Source organism: Drosophila montana, unplaced genomic scaffold (genome assembly GCF_035044405.1).
Source record: "Drosophila montana isolate Dmon_TW-CO22-7 unplaced genomic scaffold, ASM3504440v1 contig_402_1, whole genome shotgun sequence".
In the NCBI taxonomy this organism is placed as follows: domain Eukaryota; kingdom Metazoa; phylum Arthropoda; class Insecta; order Diptera; family Drosophilidae; genus Drosophila; species Drosophila montana.
The window spans coordinates 1,147,330-1,166,231 of record NW_026998739.1 but is presented as its reverse complement, the minus strand read 5'-3'; the positions used below and the strand labels follow the sequence as shown (position 1 = coordinate 1,166,231).

The 18,902-nt window shown below is 39.2% G+C and overlaps 3 protein-coding genes and 1 pseudogene across 8 annotated transcripts; 1 reads left to right on the top strand and 3 right to left on the bottom strand.

Moving 5' to 3' along the window:
• Positions 1–60: 60 nt before the first annotated feature.
• Positions 61–2,284, bottom strand: LOC135439416 (uncharacterized). 2 transcript variants are annotated; one of them, XM_064698139.1, is made up of 3 exons: positions 1,793–2,284; positions 1,630–1,685; positions 61–1,555 (listed from the first exon to the last, which is right to left on the bottom strand). In XM_064698139.1, exons 2-3 carry the CDS (start codon positions 1,681–1,683, stop codon positions 98–100), a joined length of 1,512 nt encoding a protein of 503 aa, XP_064554209.1. In that variant the 5' UTR covers positions 1,684–1,685; positions 1,793–2,284; the 3' UTR covers positions 61–97. The 2 variants fall into 2 exon arrangements, with proteins under 2 accessions (XP_064554209.1, XP_064554208.1); XM_064698138.1 differs by having other exon boundaries at positions 61–1,685; positions 1,793–2,283.
• Positions 2,285–2,634: 350 nt separating this feature from the next.
• Positions 2,635–4,749, bottom strand: LOC135439381 (uncharacterized). Of its 2 annotated transcripts, XM_064698105.1 has the most exons (3): positions 4,267–4,749; positions 4,119–4,174; positions 2,635–4,044 (listed from the first exon to the last, which is right to left on the bottom strand). In XM_064698105.1, exons 1-3 carry the CDS (start codon positions 4,280–4,282, stop codon positions 2,668–2,670), a joined length of 1,449 nt encoding a protein of 482 aa, XP_064554175.1. In that variant the 5' UTR covers positions 4,283–4,749; the 3' UTR covers positions 2,635–2,667. The 2 variants fall into 2 exon arrangements, with proteins under 2 accessions (XP_064554175.1, XP_064554174.1); XM_064698104.1 differs by having other exon boundaries at positions 2,635–4,174; positions 4,267–4,748.
• Positions 4,750–5,897: 1,148 nt separating this feature from the next.
• LOC135439369 (uncharacterized) lies at positions 5,898–8,038 on the top strand. 4 transcript variants are annotated; one of them, XM_064698089.1, is made up of 3 exons: positions 5,898–6,417; positions 6,508–7,675; positions 7,730–8,038. In XM_064698089.1, the coding sequence occupies exons 1-3, from the start codon at positions 5,951–5,953 to the stop codon at positions 8,003–8,005; spliced, it is 1,911 nt and encodes a 636-aa protein (XP_064554159.1). In that variant the 5' UTR covers positions 5,898–5,950; the 3' UTR covers positions 8,006–8,038. The 4 variants fall into 4 exon arrangements, with proteins under 4 accessions (XP_064554159.1, XP_064554160.1, XP_064554162.1 ...); XM_064698090.1 differs by having other exon boundaries at positions 5,899–6,417; positions 7,802–8,038; XM_064698092.1 differs by having other exon boundaries at positions 5,899–6,417; positions 7,743–7,853.
• Positions 8,039–13,379: 5,341 nt separating this feature from the next.
• Positions 13,380–15,517, bottom strand: LOC135439169 (uncharacterized; annotated as a pseudogene).
• Positions 15,518–18,902: the final 3,385 nt, after the last annotated feature.

The window sequence follows — 18,902 nt, the reverse complement described above, 5'->3', positions numbered from 1 at the left end:
TTATGAGGTTTACTCTGCTAGAACATGAGTCTACAGTTCCCTTCTGAAAACAAGTATGCGCACAACTGTTGTGGTAGTTTTATTTGCAAATTTTATTTTAGAGATCCATTGGAGTCCCATTATCGTTGATATTAATCACATCATATAAAGTCTTTAGACGTGCTTTTAAACAAGCGCAAAACATCTTGGCAATGCGATCAGAAATGCAAAATGACTCATTCCGATAAGAATTCAAACGTGTTATGAATTCATTGCGTACTTGCACTTTACCTTCCCAGTCGGTCAAAAACGTTGCACGAAACAAGCCCCCATTTGGCTGGGTGGTGAACTTGATGCGATATGTCTGAAGTCTGCTAGACGGCATCACATCATTCCCATTTTCATCAAAGTGCTGCATGCGCTCAGCTCTTTGTAATCTCGAGAGCTTCAAACGATGACACTTTTTGTCATAATTATTCGTACTCAGATACATGTTTATAAGATTGACAACTTTCCGGGCCCAGTATTTCAGTAAATCGCTGCAAGGCACTTGTAGATACGAGTCACAGGTGCACCAGTGCTCGGGTATGGACGCGTCCTCGCAACTGCGGTTGACGGGCAAGATTTGAAGTAGCGATTGACATTTTAAGCAAGGTGATTCCAACAATAAGCCAGGATCCGCCTGCTGGACAAAGTTCTTTACGGTCAAATGCAAATCTACGGTGGAGCTCAAACGACGACGATTCACGTCAAGAGCATGCGCGACCTCTGGATACTGCTTTCGATACCAGGGAGGTAAATAAATGTGCAGCATAGGCAATCGCTCTTCCAAAAAGCTTGATGTTAGCTCCATCAGGGCTCCCTGGCGTTGGCCATGATCACTAAACAATATGACAACTGCTTTTTCGAACAAACGATGCTTCTTGAACAGCTCAAGGTACCGCACAAAATCCTTGTCCACGCTTGCCGCGCCTCTAAAATCATCATGACTAAAACTATTTGACCAAAATACCCCAAAGACTGGCTTCGGCGTCTCGTCGACAAAACGCTGAACCAGCTGCAGACAATAGTCGAACACGTACCGGAAACTTTGCCTGCGGCCCAGACAATAGTCGTAGCCATAGTGCTTTACCGTAACTAATAGCTGCTGGATAACCATTAGAAAAGGGCGTAGATAATAATCCACAGGTTGTCGAATGAATCCTGGCAAAATATAGTGAAAAGTATCAATGCTGGGCGTGTCCTCGGCATAGGCAGTCAGATAGCCAGCATTCCGAAAATTATTCCAGAGGTAGGTAAATGAGTCGAAACAGCCTGGCTTTTCCAAATCGCATTTGGATCGCCACTGACGCGTTGTAAGACCCGTCAACAGAGCCATCATATTGGGTAATGTATTATCGCCAATCTTGTTATAGCCAAGCATCTCATACCAGCCCAGCTGACGTACAAACTGGGCTGTGAGTGGCATTGCCCTCTGGAAATTCATCTGCGACATGGAGTCAATGCCCAGCATTATAACGCTAGGATGGTTCCGAGTGCGTTCTTCGTCGATCTTCTCGTCTCGATCGGATTGATGCTGGATAAAGGAAAATGCGTTGCGTTGTATAATTCGCGATTTGTTGCGGAACTCATAACACTCCACTATAATACCTTGAATGCGACGAGGTACGACCCAATCTTGGTCAAAATAATAGGGCCCAACATTCCTAAAAGTGAAACAGTTACATAAAGATTAATAAAGCCCTTTAACTACAACAACTGATTAATGTTCAAACAGTCGCGAAACGTGTTGTGAATCAATTGATAAACACACCAGGTTAGAGAATCATTCGGTCCGCGCATTATCTCAGAGTAGGCACAGCTAAAGTCGGACAAATTCGGTAATAGTTTCATGGATACAAGTACGTTAACGTGTACGACATATTGTCTCTTCTGCCGATCGAATCGAACGGTTAATAGGTCTGGCTGATTCGTACATTCCTTAAATTTGGGTGTCTTAAAATAGGTCATAGCGTCTTGGGAAAATGGATCAATTCGTGGTATTTTGCATTTGTGATCGAAGACACAGAATTCTTTGATTGGGGTAGCAGGTTTATTAGCCTGTTTGCGCGTCGTGGATTTCACATTGAATCGGGTTGAATGTACTGTCGTGGTTTGTGTTCTTCTCTCATCTCCACCATTCGGATCACGATTAACAAATATAAAAATGAAAATAAGTAAAAGAGCGACAAGAGCAAGTTTTCCATTTTTGAAGGCTAGGCGACGAAACATTGTTGTAGTTATGAATTTCTCGAATTTGTGGAACAAAGGCGAAGGCCTACTTTATAGCAATGAAATCACGTAAGCACAATATAAAAACCAATTTAACGTATTAGTAAAATGTTAAACACGTACATTAAAGGATGTTTTTCTTAATTTAAGGCTTTAATTCCTTTGAATAAAATACAATAAACTTATAAGTTCAACTTGTTGTTGCCTTATTTTATTTGTTTCGAAAGTATTTTAATTTGCATTTATAGGTTAAAGGCCAGCTTTGGACATATTCAAATACGATTCGATTTAATTTTTGTTCTTAACTAATTTAATTTTCAGTTGCACTATTTCTCATTTTGCAAATCCGTTGATGATTTAAGAATAATCTGTGTTTCCTTTTGTCTTACTTCATCTCTTTTCTTAAATGATAAATATTTAGGTCGATGGTCTGCAAATGCAAAACTGCTTGGCTATGGGTGTATTCACGCAATAAGAGTCATTTCGATCGAAATTCAATCGATCGATCAGTTCCTCGCGCACTTTCACGACATTACCTTTCAGATTGGTTAAAACTGTTGCACGAAACGCACCTTTTGGTCGTGTTGTAAACCTCAAGCGATACGAATAAACTCCATTATATGGCTCCACCTCGTTCCCATTGACATCTAAGAACTGCTTGCGATCAGCTCTTAATAAATTCCTAAACTCCAAGTTGTAACACTGCCCTTCATAATTATTCACCTTCAGATATTGCCTAATGCGATATACAACTAACTTGGCCATTTCTTCCACCGAAACGCTCTTTGGCACTCTGGTATGCGGCTCGCAGCTGCAGCAATGACTGGGAATGTCGGCATCGTAGCAACTGCGATTGGCGGGCAGAACCTCAAATAATGACTTACATGTTGGGCATTGTAACTGATAGGAAATGCCAGGATGCACCTGCAGGAGCAGTTCCTTAATGGTTAGGTGCAAGTCTCCGGTGGAGCTCAGCCGACGACGATTCACGTCAAGTGCATGCGCGATTTTTGGATACTGCTTTCGATACCAGGGAGGTAAATAAATGTGTAGAAAAGGCAATCGCTCTTCCAAAAAGCTTGATGACAGCTCCATCAGGGGTCCCTTGTGTTGTCCATGCAGGCTGAACAGAATGACAACTGCTCTTTCGAATAAGCCATGCTCCTTGAACTGCTCAAGGTAACTCACAAAATCCTTATCCACATTTGCCGCTCCACTAAAATCGTCATAGCTAAAACTTTTCGTCCAGAAGAGCCCAAAGAAGGGCTTTGGCGTCTCGTGTACAAAACGCTGAACCAGCTGAAGACAATAGTCAAAAACGTACCGGAAACTCTGTTTACGGCCCAAACAGTAGTCGTATTTAAGGCGTTTGACCTTTGTCATGATCTTCTCGAATGCTTTCAATATAGGATTTAGATAATAATCCACCGGTCTTCGAGTGAAAGTAAAGGTGGGAATGTCCTCGGCAAATGCTGTCAAATAACCGGAATTGCGAAAATGATCCCAGAGGAAAGTGATTGCGTCCAGGCAGCCCGGCTTCTTTATATTGCAAAATGACAGCCACTGTTGCGGTGATCGACCCGTTAATAAAATTATGAAATTGTGGAGCAAATTATCGCCGACTTTGTTATAGCCAAGCATCTCATACCAGCCCAGCTGACGCACAAACTGAGCTGTGAGCGGCATTGTTCTCTGAAAGTTCATCTGCGACATGGAATCAATGCCCAGCATTATAACACTAGGATAGGTCCGACTGCGTTCTTCATCGCTCTTCTCGTTGCAATTGACTGGATACTGGACAAATGAAAATGCGTCCCAATGAAGGACTCGTGATCTGTTGCGCATCTCAAAACATTCCACTACAATACCTTGAACGTAACGAGGTACGATCCAATCCCCACCGGAAAAAATTGATCTCTTTTTCCTAAAAGTGAAATGGTCAGCTTAAGTTTTGAAATGAAAAAGACTTCCAGCTGGTGCTGCAACATCCTTTAATTGGGACAATTTAATACGCACCAGGTAAGGGAATCATCTGGTCCTTGAATTATCTCATGAAAAACACAGCCATAGTCGAAAATATTTGGAAACAGCTGAACGAACAGAGACTCATTGAATTGTAAGATATATTGCTTCTCCTTCTGATCATATCGAACGGCAAATAAATCGGGCTGATCTGTACATTGCTTAAATTTGGGGGGCCTAAAAATGTTCATGACGTCCTCGGAAAATGGATCAAGTCTTGGAATTTTACATTTATGGTCTAAGACCCAGAAATTTTGTTTTGACGAAGAAATTTTATCGGGCTTATTGCTAATCGGTGACTGCACATTAAATAAACGATTTAGAGTGGGTTGTGTACTTTCCTCAATTACAACAACGTTCGCATCACGATTTACAAATATGAAAATAACTAAAAGTACTAGGACTACAAGTATAAGTTTACCATTATTTTTCACTAGGCGAAACATTGTTGTAGCTTAAGAATTTTGTATGAATGAGATTAAATTGAAAGCCTTCTATTTAACTGTAAGCAAATATTATTTTATTCATTAAAGCTTGGATATGGTTTTGGAAAATAGGCTCTACTCTATGCAGGTCAATTCCGTTGGATTGATTCTCCTTAGGCTTTCAGCTTTGTAATATTTAATGCAATATTCCAAATAGTTAAGGAATAACAAAATCAAATATTCCAATTAGGGTAAAACGTTTAAAGTTCTAAAGGCATTTAGCCTTATAAAGTTTTGGTTTTCTTAATGTTGCAAAAGTATAACATTCCATATGTAAGTTAGTCTCAGCATTACTTTTATCAATACTCAACTAAAAATAGAATGGGAAACACTTTAAGGTAGCTATGATAATACCAAGACTAAGAACTTTTACAAGCAAACATTTTATGTTACTCCTCGTAATGCTATTATATTTATATTAACATTGATATATCACAACACCACAAACACCTTGGAATATGACCAGGTCAAGCATTTTCCGTCGAACTCAGCCCTTAGTACACCATGCCTCATTGCGACGAAAACTCTGCAGAAGGCATCTCCGATAGAACCTGACCATCTTTTAAAAAATGTTGAAGGTAAACCCTCTCGTTACTTCGCGTGAGGTAATGGTTTTCTATAAACCAGTCATGCTGAAGGTTTGCACGCATGATTCGGAACTCTTTCACCTGAGATGCTACTTGAACAGGTGATGCTCGAACTGAATCCTTTCGGCGACCGTTTAGAGTGTAACTATCGTGAGGTAATCCGTAGCGTGTAAGCCAATTATCGCATAACTTATATTCCGAGTTCTTTTTTAAAGTGTCCAAACCTTTTCAGAATATTTTCACTTGTCATCGATGGAATTATTGTTCAATGTCCCGATGCACAAAACGATTCAAAGGATGTGCAACGGGATGCATTTTCCCTAGTCTTTTTCTTTTCTTTTGGAGCTGCACATTTACTCACGAGTTTTACTATGCCGCCTGAAGCTTAGATGGAAAAGCTGTTTGATAAGTCCATTGTTATACTTATCAGCGATCATGGTGCACAAATTGTCAGTGTTGACAATTGTCAGCAACTCGGTTCGAAAATTTTTCCGTAATTCACAATAATTTTGCCTAAGTAATTTAAATTACCCGCTTAATAAATTACTCAGTAGGCTTTCTATCAAATCCTTAAAACAGCAAACATTAACACTTCTAACGACGACAATGTATCGTTGCCTGGGTAGCAATAATGGAAAGGTTCTACTTGCCATCCTTTTACTGCTATGCATCTTTATATTTGTCAACCGGCATACAAATGATATAGTGGAACATACAAGTATCGTTAATAAAACCGCACTGCCCAAACCGTTACGCACATTCAATGGAGAATTTACGACAAGCAAAGCAGCTTTTAAAGCGTCCTCAATCATGGATTTCAATGTTTTTGATCACAAATGCAAAATACCACGACCTAATCCATTTTCCGAAGACGTCATGGGCATTTTTGAGCCCCCCAAATTTAAGGAATGTGCAGATCAGCCCGATTTATTTACCGTTCGATATGATCTGAAGGAGAGGCAATATATCTTACAATTCAATAAGTCTCTGTTCGTTCAGCTGTTTCCAAACATTTCCGACTTTGGCTGTGCTTGTCATGAGGTACTTCGAGATCCAGATGATTCCCTTACCTGGTGCGTATTAAATTGTCCCAATTAAAGGTTGTTACATCACCAGCTAGAAGTCTTTCATTTCAATACTTATTCTGACCATTTCACTTTTAGGAAAAAGGGATCAATTTTTTCCGGTCGGGATTGGATCGTACCGCGTCACGTTCAAGGTATTGTAGTGGAATGTTTTGAGTTGCGCAACAGATCACGAGTCCTTCATCGGGACGCATTTTCATTTGTCCAGTATCCAGTCAATTGCAACGACAAGAGCGATGAAGAACGCAGTCGGACCTATCCTAGTGTTATAATGCTGGGCATTGATTCCATGTCGCAGATGAACTTCCAGAGGACAATGCCACTCACAGCACAGTTTGTGCGTCAGCTGGGCTGGTATGAGATGCTTGGCTATAACACTATTAGTGATGGTTCCTTAACCAATATGCTAGTTCTATTGACTGGCTGCTCGCCGCAACAGTGGCAACATTATTGCGATATAAGGCAGCGTGGCTGTCTGGACGCACTCACTTACCTCTGGAATCATTATCATAATGCTGGTTATCAGACAGCCTATGCCGAGGACATTCCCACCTTTACTTTCACTCGAAGACCGGTGGATTATTATCTAAATCCTATATTGAAAGCATTCGAGAAGATCATGACAAAGGTCAAACGCCTTAAATACGACTACTGTTTGGGCCGTAAACAGAGTTTCCGGTACGTTTTTGACTATTGTCTTCAGCTGGTTCAGCGTTTTGTACACGAGACGCCAAAGCCCTTCTTTGGGCTCTTCTGGACGAAAAGTTTTAGCTATGACGATTTTAGTGGAGCGGCAAATGTGGATAAGGATTTTGTGAGTTACCTTGAGCAGTTCAAGGAGCATGGCTTATTCGAAAGAGCAGTTGTCATTCTTTTCAGCCTGCATGGACAACACAAGGGACCCCTGATGGAGCTGTCATCAAGCTTTTTGGAAGAGCGATTGCCTATGCTGCACATTTATTTACCTCCCTGGTATCGAAAGCAGTATCCAAAGATCGCGCATGCACTTGACGTGAATCGGCGTCGGTTGAGCTCCACCGTAGACTTGCATATAACCATTAAGAAGCTGCTCCTGCAGGTACGCCCGTCCTTGTGCTTTGACAAAATATGCCAGGAGTGTCAGTCGTTACTTGACGTCATTCCCGACAAACGCCGTTGTAAGGATGCCTCGGTACCAGATCACTGGTGCAGCTGTGAGCCGTATAGCCAAGAACCAATTACCGAATTAATTAAGATATTGGCAAAGGTAATTGTTTACCGCATAAACCAATTTATATTTAGCAATAATTACACCATGCAGTGCTATAATTTAGAGCTAAAAAGTGTGCTAAGAGTCGAAAGCAAGATAAACTTTGATTTTATTGGACTTCAGGTGCCGCCACCCGATGAACTGGAAAGGTATCGGATTCAGTTCACTACTCAACCAAGAGGCAAATTTCGTGGAGTGGTATTAAGTAACATTCAAGCTAATGTCATGGAAATGCCAGAGGAACACATAAAACGCTTAGAGTCTCATGACAGTTGTGTAAAAGATCCCTTAGCCGCAAAATATTGCGTTTGTCGCCCTTCTACATAATGTTCATCAATAAAGTAAATTATTTAATGTTGATTTTGGCGATCTTTACATTGTTTAAATAATTATAATAATAATTATCTGGCTCGAGGTCTGCGGCTTTTTTATTTTTTTTTTAAATATTTACTAAAATAAAAAATGCTACCTTTAATTTATTAAAATAAAAAATAGCTAACATTAAAATAAATTTAAATTAACAATTAATTAAGCGATTTGACATGTTTTGTGTGTTTGTAGCTTAGTCTTATTAGCTAGTATATATGTAGCTTAGTATATTATCATGGGTATCCTTGCAGATATTATTATGATATTGTCTCAAAATGTATAACGCATAGAAGGAGTCATCTCCGACCCCAAATTATTGATCAGTATCAACAGCCGAAGCCACTATACCACTATATCATATAGCTGCCATAGGTACGATCAGTCGAAAAGTAGGTTTATGTTTGAAAAACTTTTTTGTTTATTAAGATATTTTGCCCAAACTCGGCAATTATAAGTTCCACTACGCTTCTTACATCAATGCAAAATCTTATTTACATCGGGCCAGTATAACAACTTTTTTGTTTTTCAAGATTTCTTGACCAATTTGAACAAAGATGTTTTAAAATGGGTTTGAGGCCGATCGGATGGTAAACAAAAAAGTTGTATAAAAACGTTTTGCGCGATTTTTCCACACATGCGAGTGGAATTTCCCGAAACCCCGTCTTAACGTGCACCTTCGTCCCATAATACAACTATAGAGAAAATTTCAGCTTTCTCGCTCTTTCGGTTTGGTCTGTGTGTCACCAATCGCTCAGTCTATCAGTCAGGACAAACAGTTTTATATATAGAGATTAAGTAGATAGGATAAAGAGATATTGATGCGAAATCACCAGTTTATAGCCTGTCCAACAAACTATGCCCCTACTCATAGCTCCCGATTGTGATTTTTGCATAGTACACGGCAAGGATTGTGCATAGCGTAATCTGTAGTGCACGTAGGTAGGAATAAGGAGCAGATAATTAAAGATGCTCTAACAGAAAAGAATAATCTATTTCGCCAACAATCAACTTATGTAGGAAGACAACATCGAGGATTGTCCTACGGTTGGTTAACTATGAAAGGTCAAGAAGAAGAAGCCTGCCTCCTGGGTAGCAGAAATTGCTTCTGAACTGAGTCAATACGATCCTGGCTATTATTATACTGCGGAGACCAGATGCAAGAGCAGTATTCAAGAGTAAGGCAAACAAAAGAAATGTGGATGAGTTTGATTATGAAAGGATTGTTAAACTCCAACAAGTACAACTTTTTTCCTCATTAACGATGGTAGCTATATAAAGATTGAAGCAGAGCTTAAAATCAAGCAGAAGCCCTCCGTCCTTAACTGTTAGTATACGTTGCAATGGAGTAGTGTCGATTGTATAACTGACAAGATAAGGTGAAGCACGATTGAAGGTCAGAAACATACACTTTGAACAATTTAGATGCTTTGGCCTTTGGATTGATTGGCCGAACACAAAAATTGCATAGCACTTAAATCATCTTGTAGACGAGAGTGATGTAGCGGATCAGTGTATAAAAGAATAAATTCACATCGTCCGCTTACATAAGTACGTCGGCATATGATATAACAGAGGGGAGATCGTAAATAAAAAGACTAAAGAATAAAGGTCCAAGATGACTACCTTGAAGTACACCAGAAGTAACGTGAATCTGTTTCGAGGAAGTCAACCTTAGTATGACTCTTTGGGTCAAACCTTTCAAATGCGAAGAGATACAAAGCAAAAGGGACGGATGGAAACCTACGCGGTCAAGTTTAAGGAGTAAATTATTATGGTGCACAGAGCCAAACCGCTTACTAAAGGCAGTGTAAATGACATCAGCTTGCATTTTAGAAAGGAAAGCATCGTTTACCAAGGAAGTAAATTCAAGCAGTTCGTAGTTGACCAGTTCTTTAGGAATCCATGTTGAACAGGGGAAAAAATAGATTTACAGAAATGCTGCAGTCTGATAATAACTTAGGGGTAGCCGACAGTTTTGCAATGCCCCTGTAATTTTTTATATCATATTTTTCACCTTTCTTGTGAAGAGGAATGATATAAGATTCTTTCCAAAGATATGGAAAAACAGAAGATTCAAGGGATAAATTAAAAAGCTTTATTAATGAATAAAAAAGGGAAGCACTACACTCCTTGAGTAGACAACTAGGAATATTGTTAGGCCCAGGAAAGTAAGAATATATTAAAGATTTTGTAGCAGAATGGAGGGAGGAATGGGAAATAATAGGAGCAAGTATAGAAATAGAGGTAGAAATATTATAAGGGTAAGACGGGTAGCTTTAACCATCCCGAGACAAAATAAAGATGGAAAAATTAAAAAAAAATTTGCGCTTCAAGTTTACAAAATTATAAACTTGTCTCGGATTCTGGCAAATTGCCTTTTGCAGAGAATAAGATAAGTCTCATAGCACTGAGAATTATATCTTACTTAGAAATATATTTGCCATACAGTTTTTTATGCTAGAATTGAGTAATATAATTTGTTGCGCTTAATTAAATTAAATTTTTGCTGTCTGTATTACAAGAAACCCCCTTTGAGTGGAATAGGTAAGATAACGCGCTGATACTATTCCTTGGTTATTAAATTAAATAAAAACGAGAAAGAAGGGCTATCTTCGGCACACCGAAGATTAAATACCCTTGCAGACCCAACCTTTTCAAAATGCTTATAGTGCTTTGCCCGTATCTAAGAAGCCCAGGGAAAATAGATAATGCCGAGTATGGTTAAGATATCATGAAAAACAAAACAGGTTTCCGTACAACAACTTAATTTTCGACCGATCGTTCCTATGGCAGCTATATGATATAGTAGCCCGATGTGAATAAGATTTTGCATAAGTGGAGGGAGCATAGTAAAACTAATAAATGCCGAGTTTGGTCAAGATATCTTGAAAAACAAAAAAAATTCCATACAACAGCATAATTTTCGACCGATCGTTCCTATGGCAGCTATATGATATAGTTGTCCGATCTTAATAGGATTTTGCATATATATGGGGAGCGTAGTAAAACTAATAAATACCGAGTTTGGTCAAGATATCTTGAAACACATAAAAATTTTCCATACAAAAACTTAATTTTCGACCGATCGTTCCTATGGCAGCTATATGATATAGTTGCCCGATCTGAATCGAATTTTGCATATATATGGGGAGCTTAGTAAAACTAATAAGTACCGAGTTTGGTCAAGATATCTTGAAAAACATAAAAATTTTCCATACAAAATTTAATTTTCGACCGATCGTTCCTATGGCAGCTATATGATATAGTTGTCCGATATTAATAGGATTTTGCATATATATTGGGAACGTAGTAAAACTAATAAATACCAAGTTTAGTAAAGATAACTTAATAAACAAAAATGTTTTTCATACAAGAACCTACTTTTCGACCGATCGTTCCTATGGCAGCTATATGATATAGTGGTCCGATCCAGCTGGATTTGACATATGAACTGCGTGCAACAGAAAGAGGGACTTCTGCAAAGTTTCATAAAGATAGCTTTAAAATTGAGAGACTAGTTCGCATAAAAACAGACAGACGGACAGACGGACATGGCTATATCAACTCGGCTGTTGATACTGATCAAGAATATATATACTTTATGGGGTCGGAGATGTCTCCTTCTATGCGTTACACATTCACGACAAAATTACAATACCCTCTGCAAGGGTATAATAACAAAAATCAAACTTGGTTTATAAGTCTCAGTCCCTTAGTAAGAAAAGTTGCTCTATTGGAGACACTTTGTTCTCATTCGCTTTAAACAAGTTTCTTTGCATTTCATTTTTCATTTTATTTTTATACCCTGAACTCATTGAAAATTGGTTTAAAGTGGGTATAATGTATTTGTGCAAATGTATGTAACAGGCAGAAGGAAGCATCTCCGAACCCATAAAGTATATACATTCTTGATCAGTATCAATAGTCGAGTCGATCTAGCCATGTCCGTCTGTCTGTCCGTCCGTCCACCCGTCCGTCCGTCCGTATGTATGAAAGCGAGGATCTCAGAGCCTATAAGAGCTAGAGACCTGAAATTTTAGCTGTAGGTCCTCCTAGTGCCCGCGCATATCGAGTTTGTTTCCTATATTCGATAACTTGCCCCGTTTTCAAGGAATCGAAAAAAATCGATATCGAAATCATGTTTTTTTTAGCAATTTTGGTAAATAATAAGAGCAAAAGTCTCCAAATATCACATGTAGCATCTAGAATAGTATATTTATATCAAGTATCTTTCATTTTATAGCTATCTCCCACCTCTACCACCACAAAGCTATAAATCAAGTAAATAAACCAATTTGTGCTGCCCATCAATTTAAGACACAATTTGTATGCAATTGACTTTTTGAGAATACCCAAATATTGTATGGCACAATAAGATGTACTGTCCAAAACTGCATTAAGATCGGTTAAGAAACACAAAAATTATGGGCGCACGTGTTGGCAGCAGCTAGCGCATTCTAAGAATTTATACACAAACACATTAATACGCGTCTGCTTTGAATTCTATAAACAGCAGTGCAATTGCGATTGTATTTTTTTCTCTGCTGCTATTTTAATTTGTTTTTCTCATTAAGACTCAATATTTGGTGTGGCTGTTAAGTAGAGGTGGCGGAAAGAAGTGCAGTCTGTTGCGAGTTCCAACCCTACAGAGGAAATTTTATTTTTTTAGCTGGTGTGGCTGTTGGGTAGAGGCGGCGGCAAGAAGTGCGGTTAGTTGCAAGTTCGAACCCTGCCAAGGGAACTTTTTTTTTTTAAACTTATCTTTGTTAAGATGGTTTAGGGTATCCCCTAATCGGGTGCTCCCGACTAGAACCTCTTACTTGTTTTTATATGATTTTCGTTGTAGATTCTCGGAAATATAACATTTCCGCCATTATGGGCGTATCTTGTTCGAGATTTGTATCAAAAGAATCGTGTTTTTTGATAAAATTTGTTAGTAGTAGCTAGCAACAATAGAGAAAAACTTGTTTAGTTTTATCGAGATTTTTGACATTGAAACTCAGTCACTTATCAGTGATATTCAGTTTACTGGGACATGCCAACAAAGTGAAACTAAAAATATGTAAATGCCTATTAAGTTCTTATATTGAATAAGGTATCTGTGTAATGAATTTATGCAAATGGTGGCAAAAATGAAAGCTAGAGATGTCCAATCCCAAGGACCGTAAACGGGGCTTTGCTCGATTCAACCCAAACACTGTGGGAAATTGGCGGAAAAGGGCAGTATTCTACGTTTTAATTTTAATTTTTATAGATCTTTATTTAAATTAAAATTTGAGATGTGTTTTAATTTTTAGCAAATATCCATCCATATAATTATAATAAAAACTGGCTAGGCCTTCAAATCACTTAAGCATATACAATACAATTTGGCAATTTTATCACTAATACAAGTAGAATCATCCTTATAAGAATTCGTACGACTGATACTCTCCACATTCACGTCTACAGCCTCTGTTTTATTGTTAAAGACAACTGTGGCTTGAAAATCAGCGCCGTTCTGTATCACCTTAAACTTGGTGCGATAAACGGCGAGTTCGAGTTCGGGTAAATCATCCTCCCAACGGACATATACGCCCATTTTAATTTCCGTTCGGTGTATATAATGTAATGTTAGATTGCTGCATAGATGGCTGAGATTCTTGTGCACAAAGTACTCGTTCATGCGATCTATAACGCGTGGCGCAATTCGATTACTCCAATCGAGTTGATCGATAGTTCGATACGGATGGCAGGTGCACCAATGCTCCGCGATGCCCGCCTCTGGACAGGTGCGGTTTTAGCGATTGGATAGAACAGAGATTGACAGGTTGGGCAATCGTAGGATCTCGGTAGAGCCGGTCCATCCGGAGTACCGCCAATCTCGATGATATGCTTCAGGGTGTTGTGCAGGTCAAAATTGGAGCTCAGGCGATGTTGGTTCAAGGCCAGGGCTTCAGTAAACTGCGGATACTGTTGTCGGAACCAGGGAGGCAAATAGATAAACATCATGGGCAGGCGTTCCTCCAAATAACCCTCGGCTAAACTCAGTATACTGCCATAGCGTACACCATGATCGGCAAAGAATATCATAATTGTGTGCTCCATGGATCCATCCTTTTCGTAGTTTATCAAATCACCCAAAACCTTATGCTGCATGGCCGAGGGCATAAAGGCATCATCGTGACTGAAGTGATTCGTCCAGAACATGCCCCAAATGGGTCTCTCCTCCACATAACGCTGCATGAACTGTCTGCCGTAATCATAGATATAACTATTGGCCAACCGGCGGCCATAGCAATAGGTCATGTGGCAATCAGGACACTTATAATTATCCGCCTCGCACTCGAGAGCGCGCAGAAATGGACGAAAATAGTAGTCCGTGGGTTTTTTGGTAAAGCCCGGCTTTAGGTAAGTTAATGTATTCAAGGAACTTTCATCTTCCGCATAAGCAGTCAAATAGCTGGCATTGCTAAAGTACTTCCAGATCATGGGAATCTCATCGAGGCAGCCACTCTTGTCCGTATCGCAGAGATGCTCTTTGGCCTTCTCTGGCGAATAACCACTCAGTATGGCAAATATATTGGGAAACGAATTGTCGCCCACCTGTAAATTGAGCCGTTCAACAGTTTGAGACTAGGAACATTTGAATATACTACCTTATTGTAGCCCTGCATTTCGTACCAGCCGGGTCCCTTTAGATACTTATATACCAAGGGCATGGTGCGACGTAGATTAATTCGGGATAATGTATCGATGCCATACATTATAACACTTGGTTTGCGCGGCCGTTTCTCATTAGATGGTTTAGTAATATTCACATTGGGCCGATATTGTATGAACATGTAGGCATCTTTTTGCAGCTTGACGGGCGGTCTCGCACTGCAGCATCAAGCCCTCAACATGAAGTGGCACCACATAGTCCTGGGAGAAATACTTGCTTGGCTTGAGCCTGTTCGAACACAAAGGGAATACTTTGAACCGAAACTGTGGGGTTACATCTGCATAAATTTACATGTCATAGGTTTCCGCCTTTTTGCCATGCTGTATTTCACGATAGAAACAATTGAACTCCTGGTCACTCGAGTTGAGCAGCTTCTGAGCCACTGGTTCATTAATATGCAGAACATAACGCTTTTGATTGACATCGTAGAGAGCCGAAACTAGTTCACTTTCATTGGAGCAAGGTATAAACTTGCGCGGCGTGTAGATTTTTAAGGCCTCCGCCGTAAGTGGATTTATATAGGGTATCATGCACTGTGAGGTATGCACAAAATACTTTTGCACCTCAATCTTGGGCACACTATTATCCAAACTAGGTGTTAGATTTGCACCGTCCAGTTTAATTTTACTACGCATTGTTGGATCGACTTTAATATTTTTATACGGTATAAATAGCATGTAAATAATGATTAGGATTAGACAAAAGAAGAACCATTTGTAGAGCAAGTGCCCGGTGGCAAGACGAGCACCCATGATGTGCCAATAAACGCGAACCAAACTCAACTAAATGCCAATTTTGAGGAGTAGCCGTCGCCGTCTTTAACATTCTGGCATATTGGTTTGACTTTATCAGCATACAACAATGGGTTCCTTTTAACGCGTGCCACATGCTGTACATACATAAGAGTCTGCACCTGAGTAACGTTATCTTAACTATTCGACAAGACCAATTACTCAAATTGGGCTTATATTGATACTACCTCAACAATTGCTAGGCGCTCGCATCTGACTTTTTTAAGTAAAATAACTTAAGAGTTGTTTAAAAATAAAATTTAACAAAAAAGTATACATTTTAAATTATATATTTATATTGGCAATGTTGGCAATAACAGAACTCAAATAAATTCCCCACACGAAACAAACTCATGAACGGTTATGGCTTTCGAATCAAAATACCGTAAAATGTCTTCTAAGTGTGATTTATGTTAAGTATTATTTCAATATCGAATAGTATGAAAATATTTACAAATTTTTATTTTTATTTTATTCATTAGAGTCTAACAGGTTCTAATGCTTTGATCACATCAGTACTATATTATTAAATTGTGCTGGCGAGCTTATCTATTATCTCTTTAAAAACAAGCTACTTAGTATGACATTAATTAATATACCCGTTACAGAACCCAATGAAAAAAAATGATTCCTTCAATTTAAAAGCCTAATAGAAAATTTTTTCGAAATGTTCACCAAACATAATTACAATTTTTAAAAATTGTGTAATAGTAAAACCTTTTGTAACCGGGAACTAACTGTTTATAATATACACAACTTAACTGTTTATGCGAGGCGCTTTGGACTTAACGTGTTCTTTACATGATTCGAAAGTCACACATTCCCCAAACTAAATACAGCAACTTAATTTGCAATCTGTTCTTGTAAAAATACCTTATCTTTTATTATAATGTCACGAGCGTGGTTTTTAAACGATTCCAAATTGTTTCAAATTTGTAATTAAAAAAGAAATTAAAAAATGGTAGTGTAGATAGATAAGCACATTTTAAGATAACGCGAGGAATATTTTACAGGTATATGTTTAGATAGGAAGAACATCCAGCACATGGCAACTTCCGCAGAAGTCGATCTTGTACTACAACTTTATACTTTTAGGAAGGACATAACTAAACACTATCTGCGGCATGTAAACTATTAAATACCCTAGCAACATGATGACTTATGGTTTTGCTGATATGTGAGGAGAAGTGTGTAGCTCGCTGAGTGCTAAGTTTGGCCAAGATATCTCGAAGAACATACTATTTTTCGTTATAAATAGGTACGTGCTTATGAATACGTACGGCATATTTTATTTCGAAAAAAGTTCACACAAAAGTTTAATATTTCTCCATAATATAGTGGTTTGATCCGGTCGTGTCACATATCTATATATATATATATTGCTTTTATATATATATATATATATATATATATATATATATATGAATAGTACATCTCATGAGAAAACTTTAATACCCTCTATAAAGGCATAAACAATACACCTGTTGAGGGTACTGAACTTGAGCTTCAGTACATGAGCAATTGCTGTTACATAGATAAGAATCTCGAACGATGTAAGAGCATCTTCACATCCGAGTTCCCGACTAGGGGATACCCTGAAACCTCTTCTACCAACTCAAAACGCAGCTCGCGCTACAAGCTCGTTTGCTTTCAAAGTAATAAAAAAAAATGTCTTCAATAGGACTCGGACACTACTTGCCTCCGCCTCTACTCAACAACCATACCACCAATTGGCTGTATGCGCATGAATGTGTGTGTGTACATATATACAGATATTCTTGCAATTTGCGGTAGCTGCCGTTGACCTATTTTTAATAACATCTGTGTTTCTTAACCGATCTTGATGAAATTTTCAACAGTAGATCTTATTGTACTATAGAATATTTGTATATTATCAACAAGTTAATTGAAATAAAATTGTGGCTTTAATAAGTGGGCAATACAAATTGGTTTAGTAACTTGGTTTATAGATATGTGTTGTTAGCGGGGTTGTGGCGATAGCTATAAAAGAAAGATACTATATGTATATATAGTATTCTAGAAGCTACATGTCAAGTTTGGTGGCTTTGGCTTTTATAACTTACGGGATTTGCTCAAAAACAGGAAAGGGGGCAATTTACCGGCTTGCCCGACTTATGGATCATATGGATCCTCGCTAAGTTCCACTGCGCAGGGAAGTGTTGCGTCCTTAATTTGGCGTTGAAGATCAATGTTATAAAAAGGAGCGCGCGCATTGGCAGGGCCTTCAGGGCGGTGTGGCATATTCCATCATCCAAGGACTTTGACGACGTTGATTACCTCCTCCTCGTGGATGGGATAGGTAGGTGGTGACATCTGAAGCGGAGTCTCCAACGCTCGTGTAGTCTTACCGAGCTCTTCTGGGGAGGCCGAATCGAATGGTGAAAACCGTTCCTCCAGGTGGCTGGCGGAGGTGTCAGCTTGCTTTTCGTCTGTATGGCAGTATTTACCATTGTGGCGAAGAAGGGGAACGGTTCTACAGGGTTGGCGCTTCAGATTTTTTGTTGCTCCCCAAAGTGAATATCCTGAGTTATGGCTGTAACCCACGTTGCCAGCATCAGTGGAGTCTGTCACAGTCGAATATTGGTAAACACGATTAGCAATGTTCAACAGGACCGCTGCTTCTAGTTTCTGACAGCAGAATTACTCCGATAAAATGCTATTGGCATTCCAGATTAGCACCTTCAGTAGTGTGTTCATTTGGATAGCAACGTGGTTAAAAGGGCAAGGATTTGCTGTTGCTTACCCAAAACCTGCTGTTGCATTTCTGTCATCCTCTCGATAGCTCGGTCCTTTCCCGTTTCCAGATGTTTGCTGTTGCTGTTGTTGCGCAGTCCGCCTCTGCTGTTGCTGTTCCCTCAGCAGTCTATGTAGCCTAGCTTGTGCTGGCCCCTCTCGCTGGCTAGAACTGGGGGCGTTGTTCTATTCGCTGAATGCAATTAGTCCTCTTCTGGTGGCCACGGCGTATGAAAGCCCTTCTACTTGTTCAGTGGATGCTGTACGGGGGAAGTCAACAGGTGTAGACCCATGAACTTTGTTGCTGCGGCTTTGGTTCGCTTGAATCGGTGGGAGATATTTCATTTTGGCGGGATTTGGGGCCCCCGCACGTTTTATATATTCGGTGCAGCCCTTATAGTTGGAAGGGTGGTTACCACCGCAAGGTGGGTATGGGTTCAGGGTATAAAATAAAATACCATAAATTGTATGTTGGCGAACGTATTTTACTAATCAAATTTGCCATGCTGTTACATTACAATTTGGCAACAATTCTTTAATGTTTGGCAGCAGGCATCTTCGATCCCATAAAAGTATTTTATATATTTAAGATATAAACTAACATCCA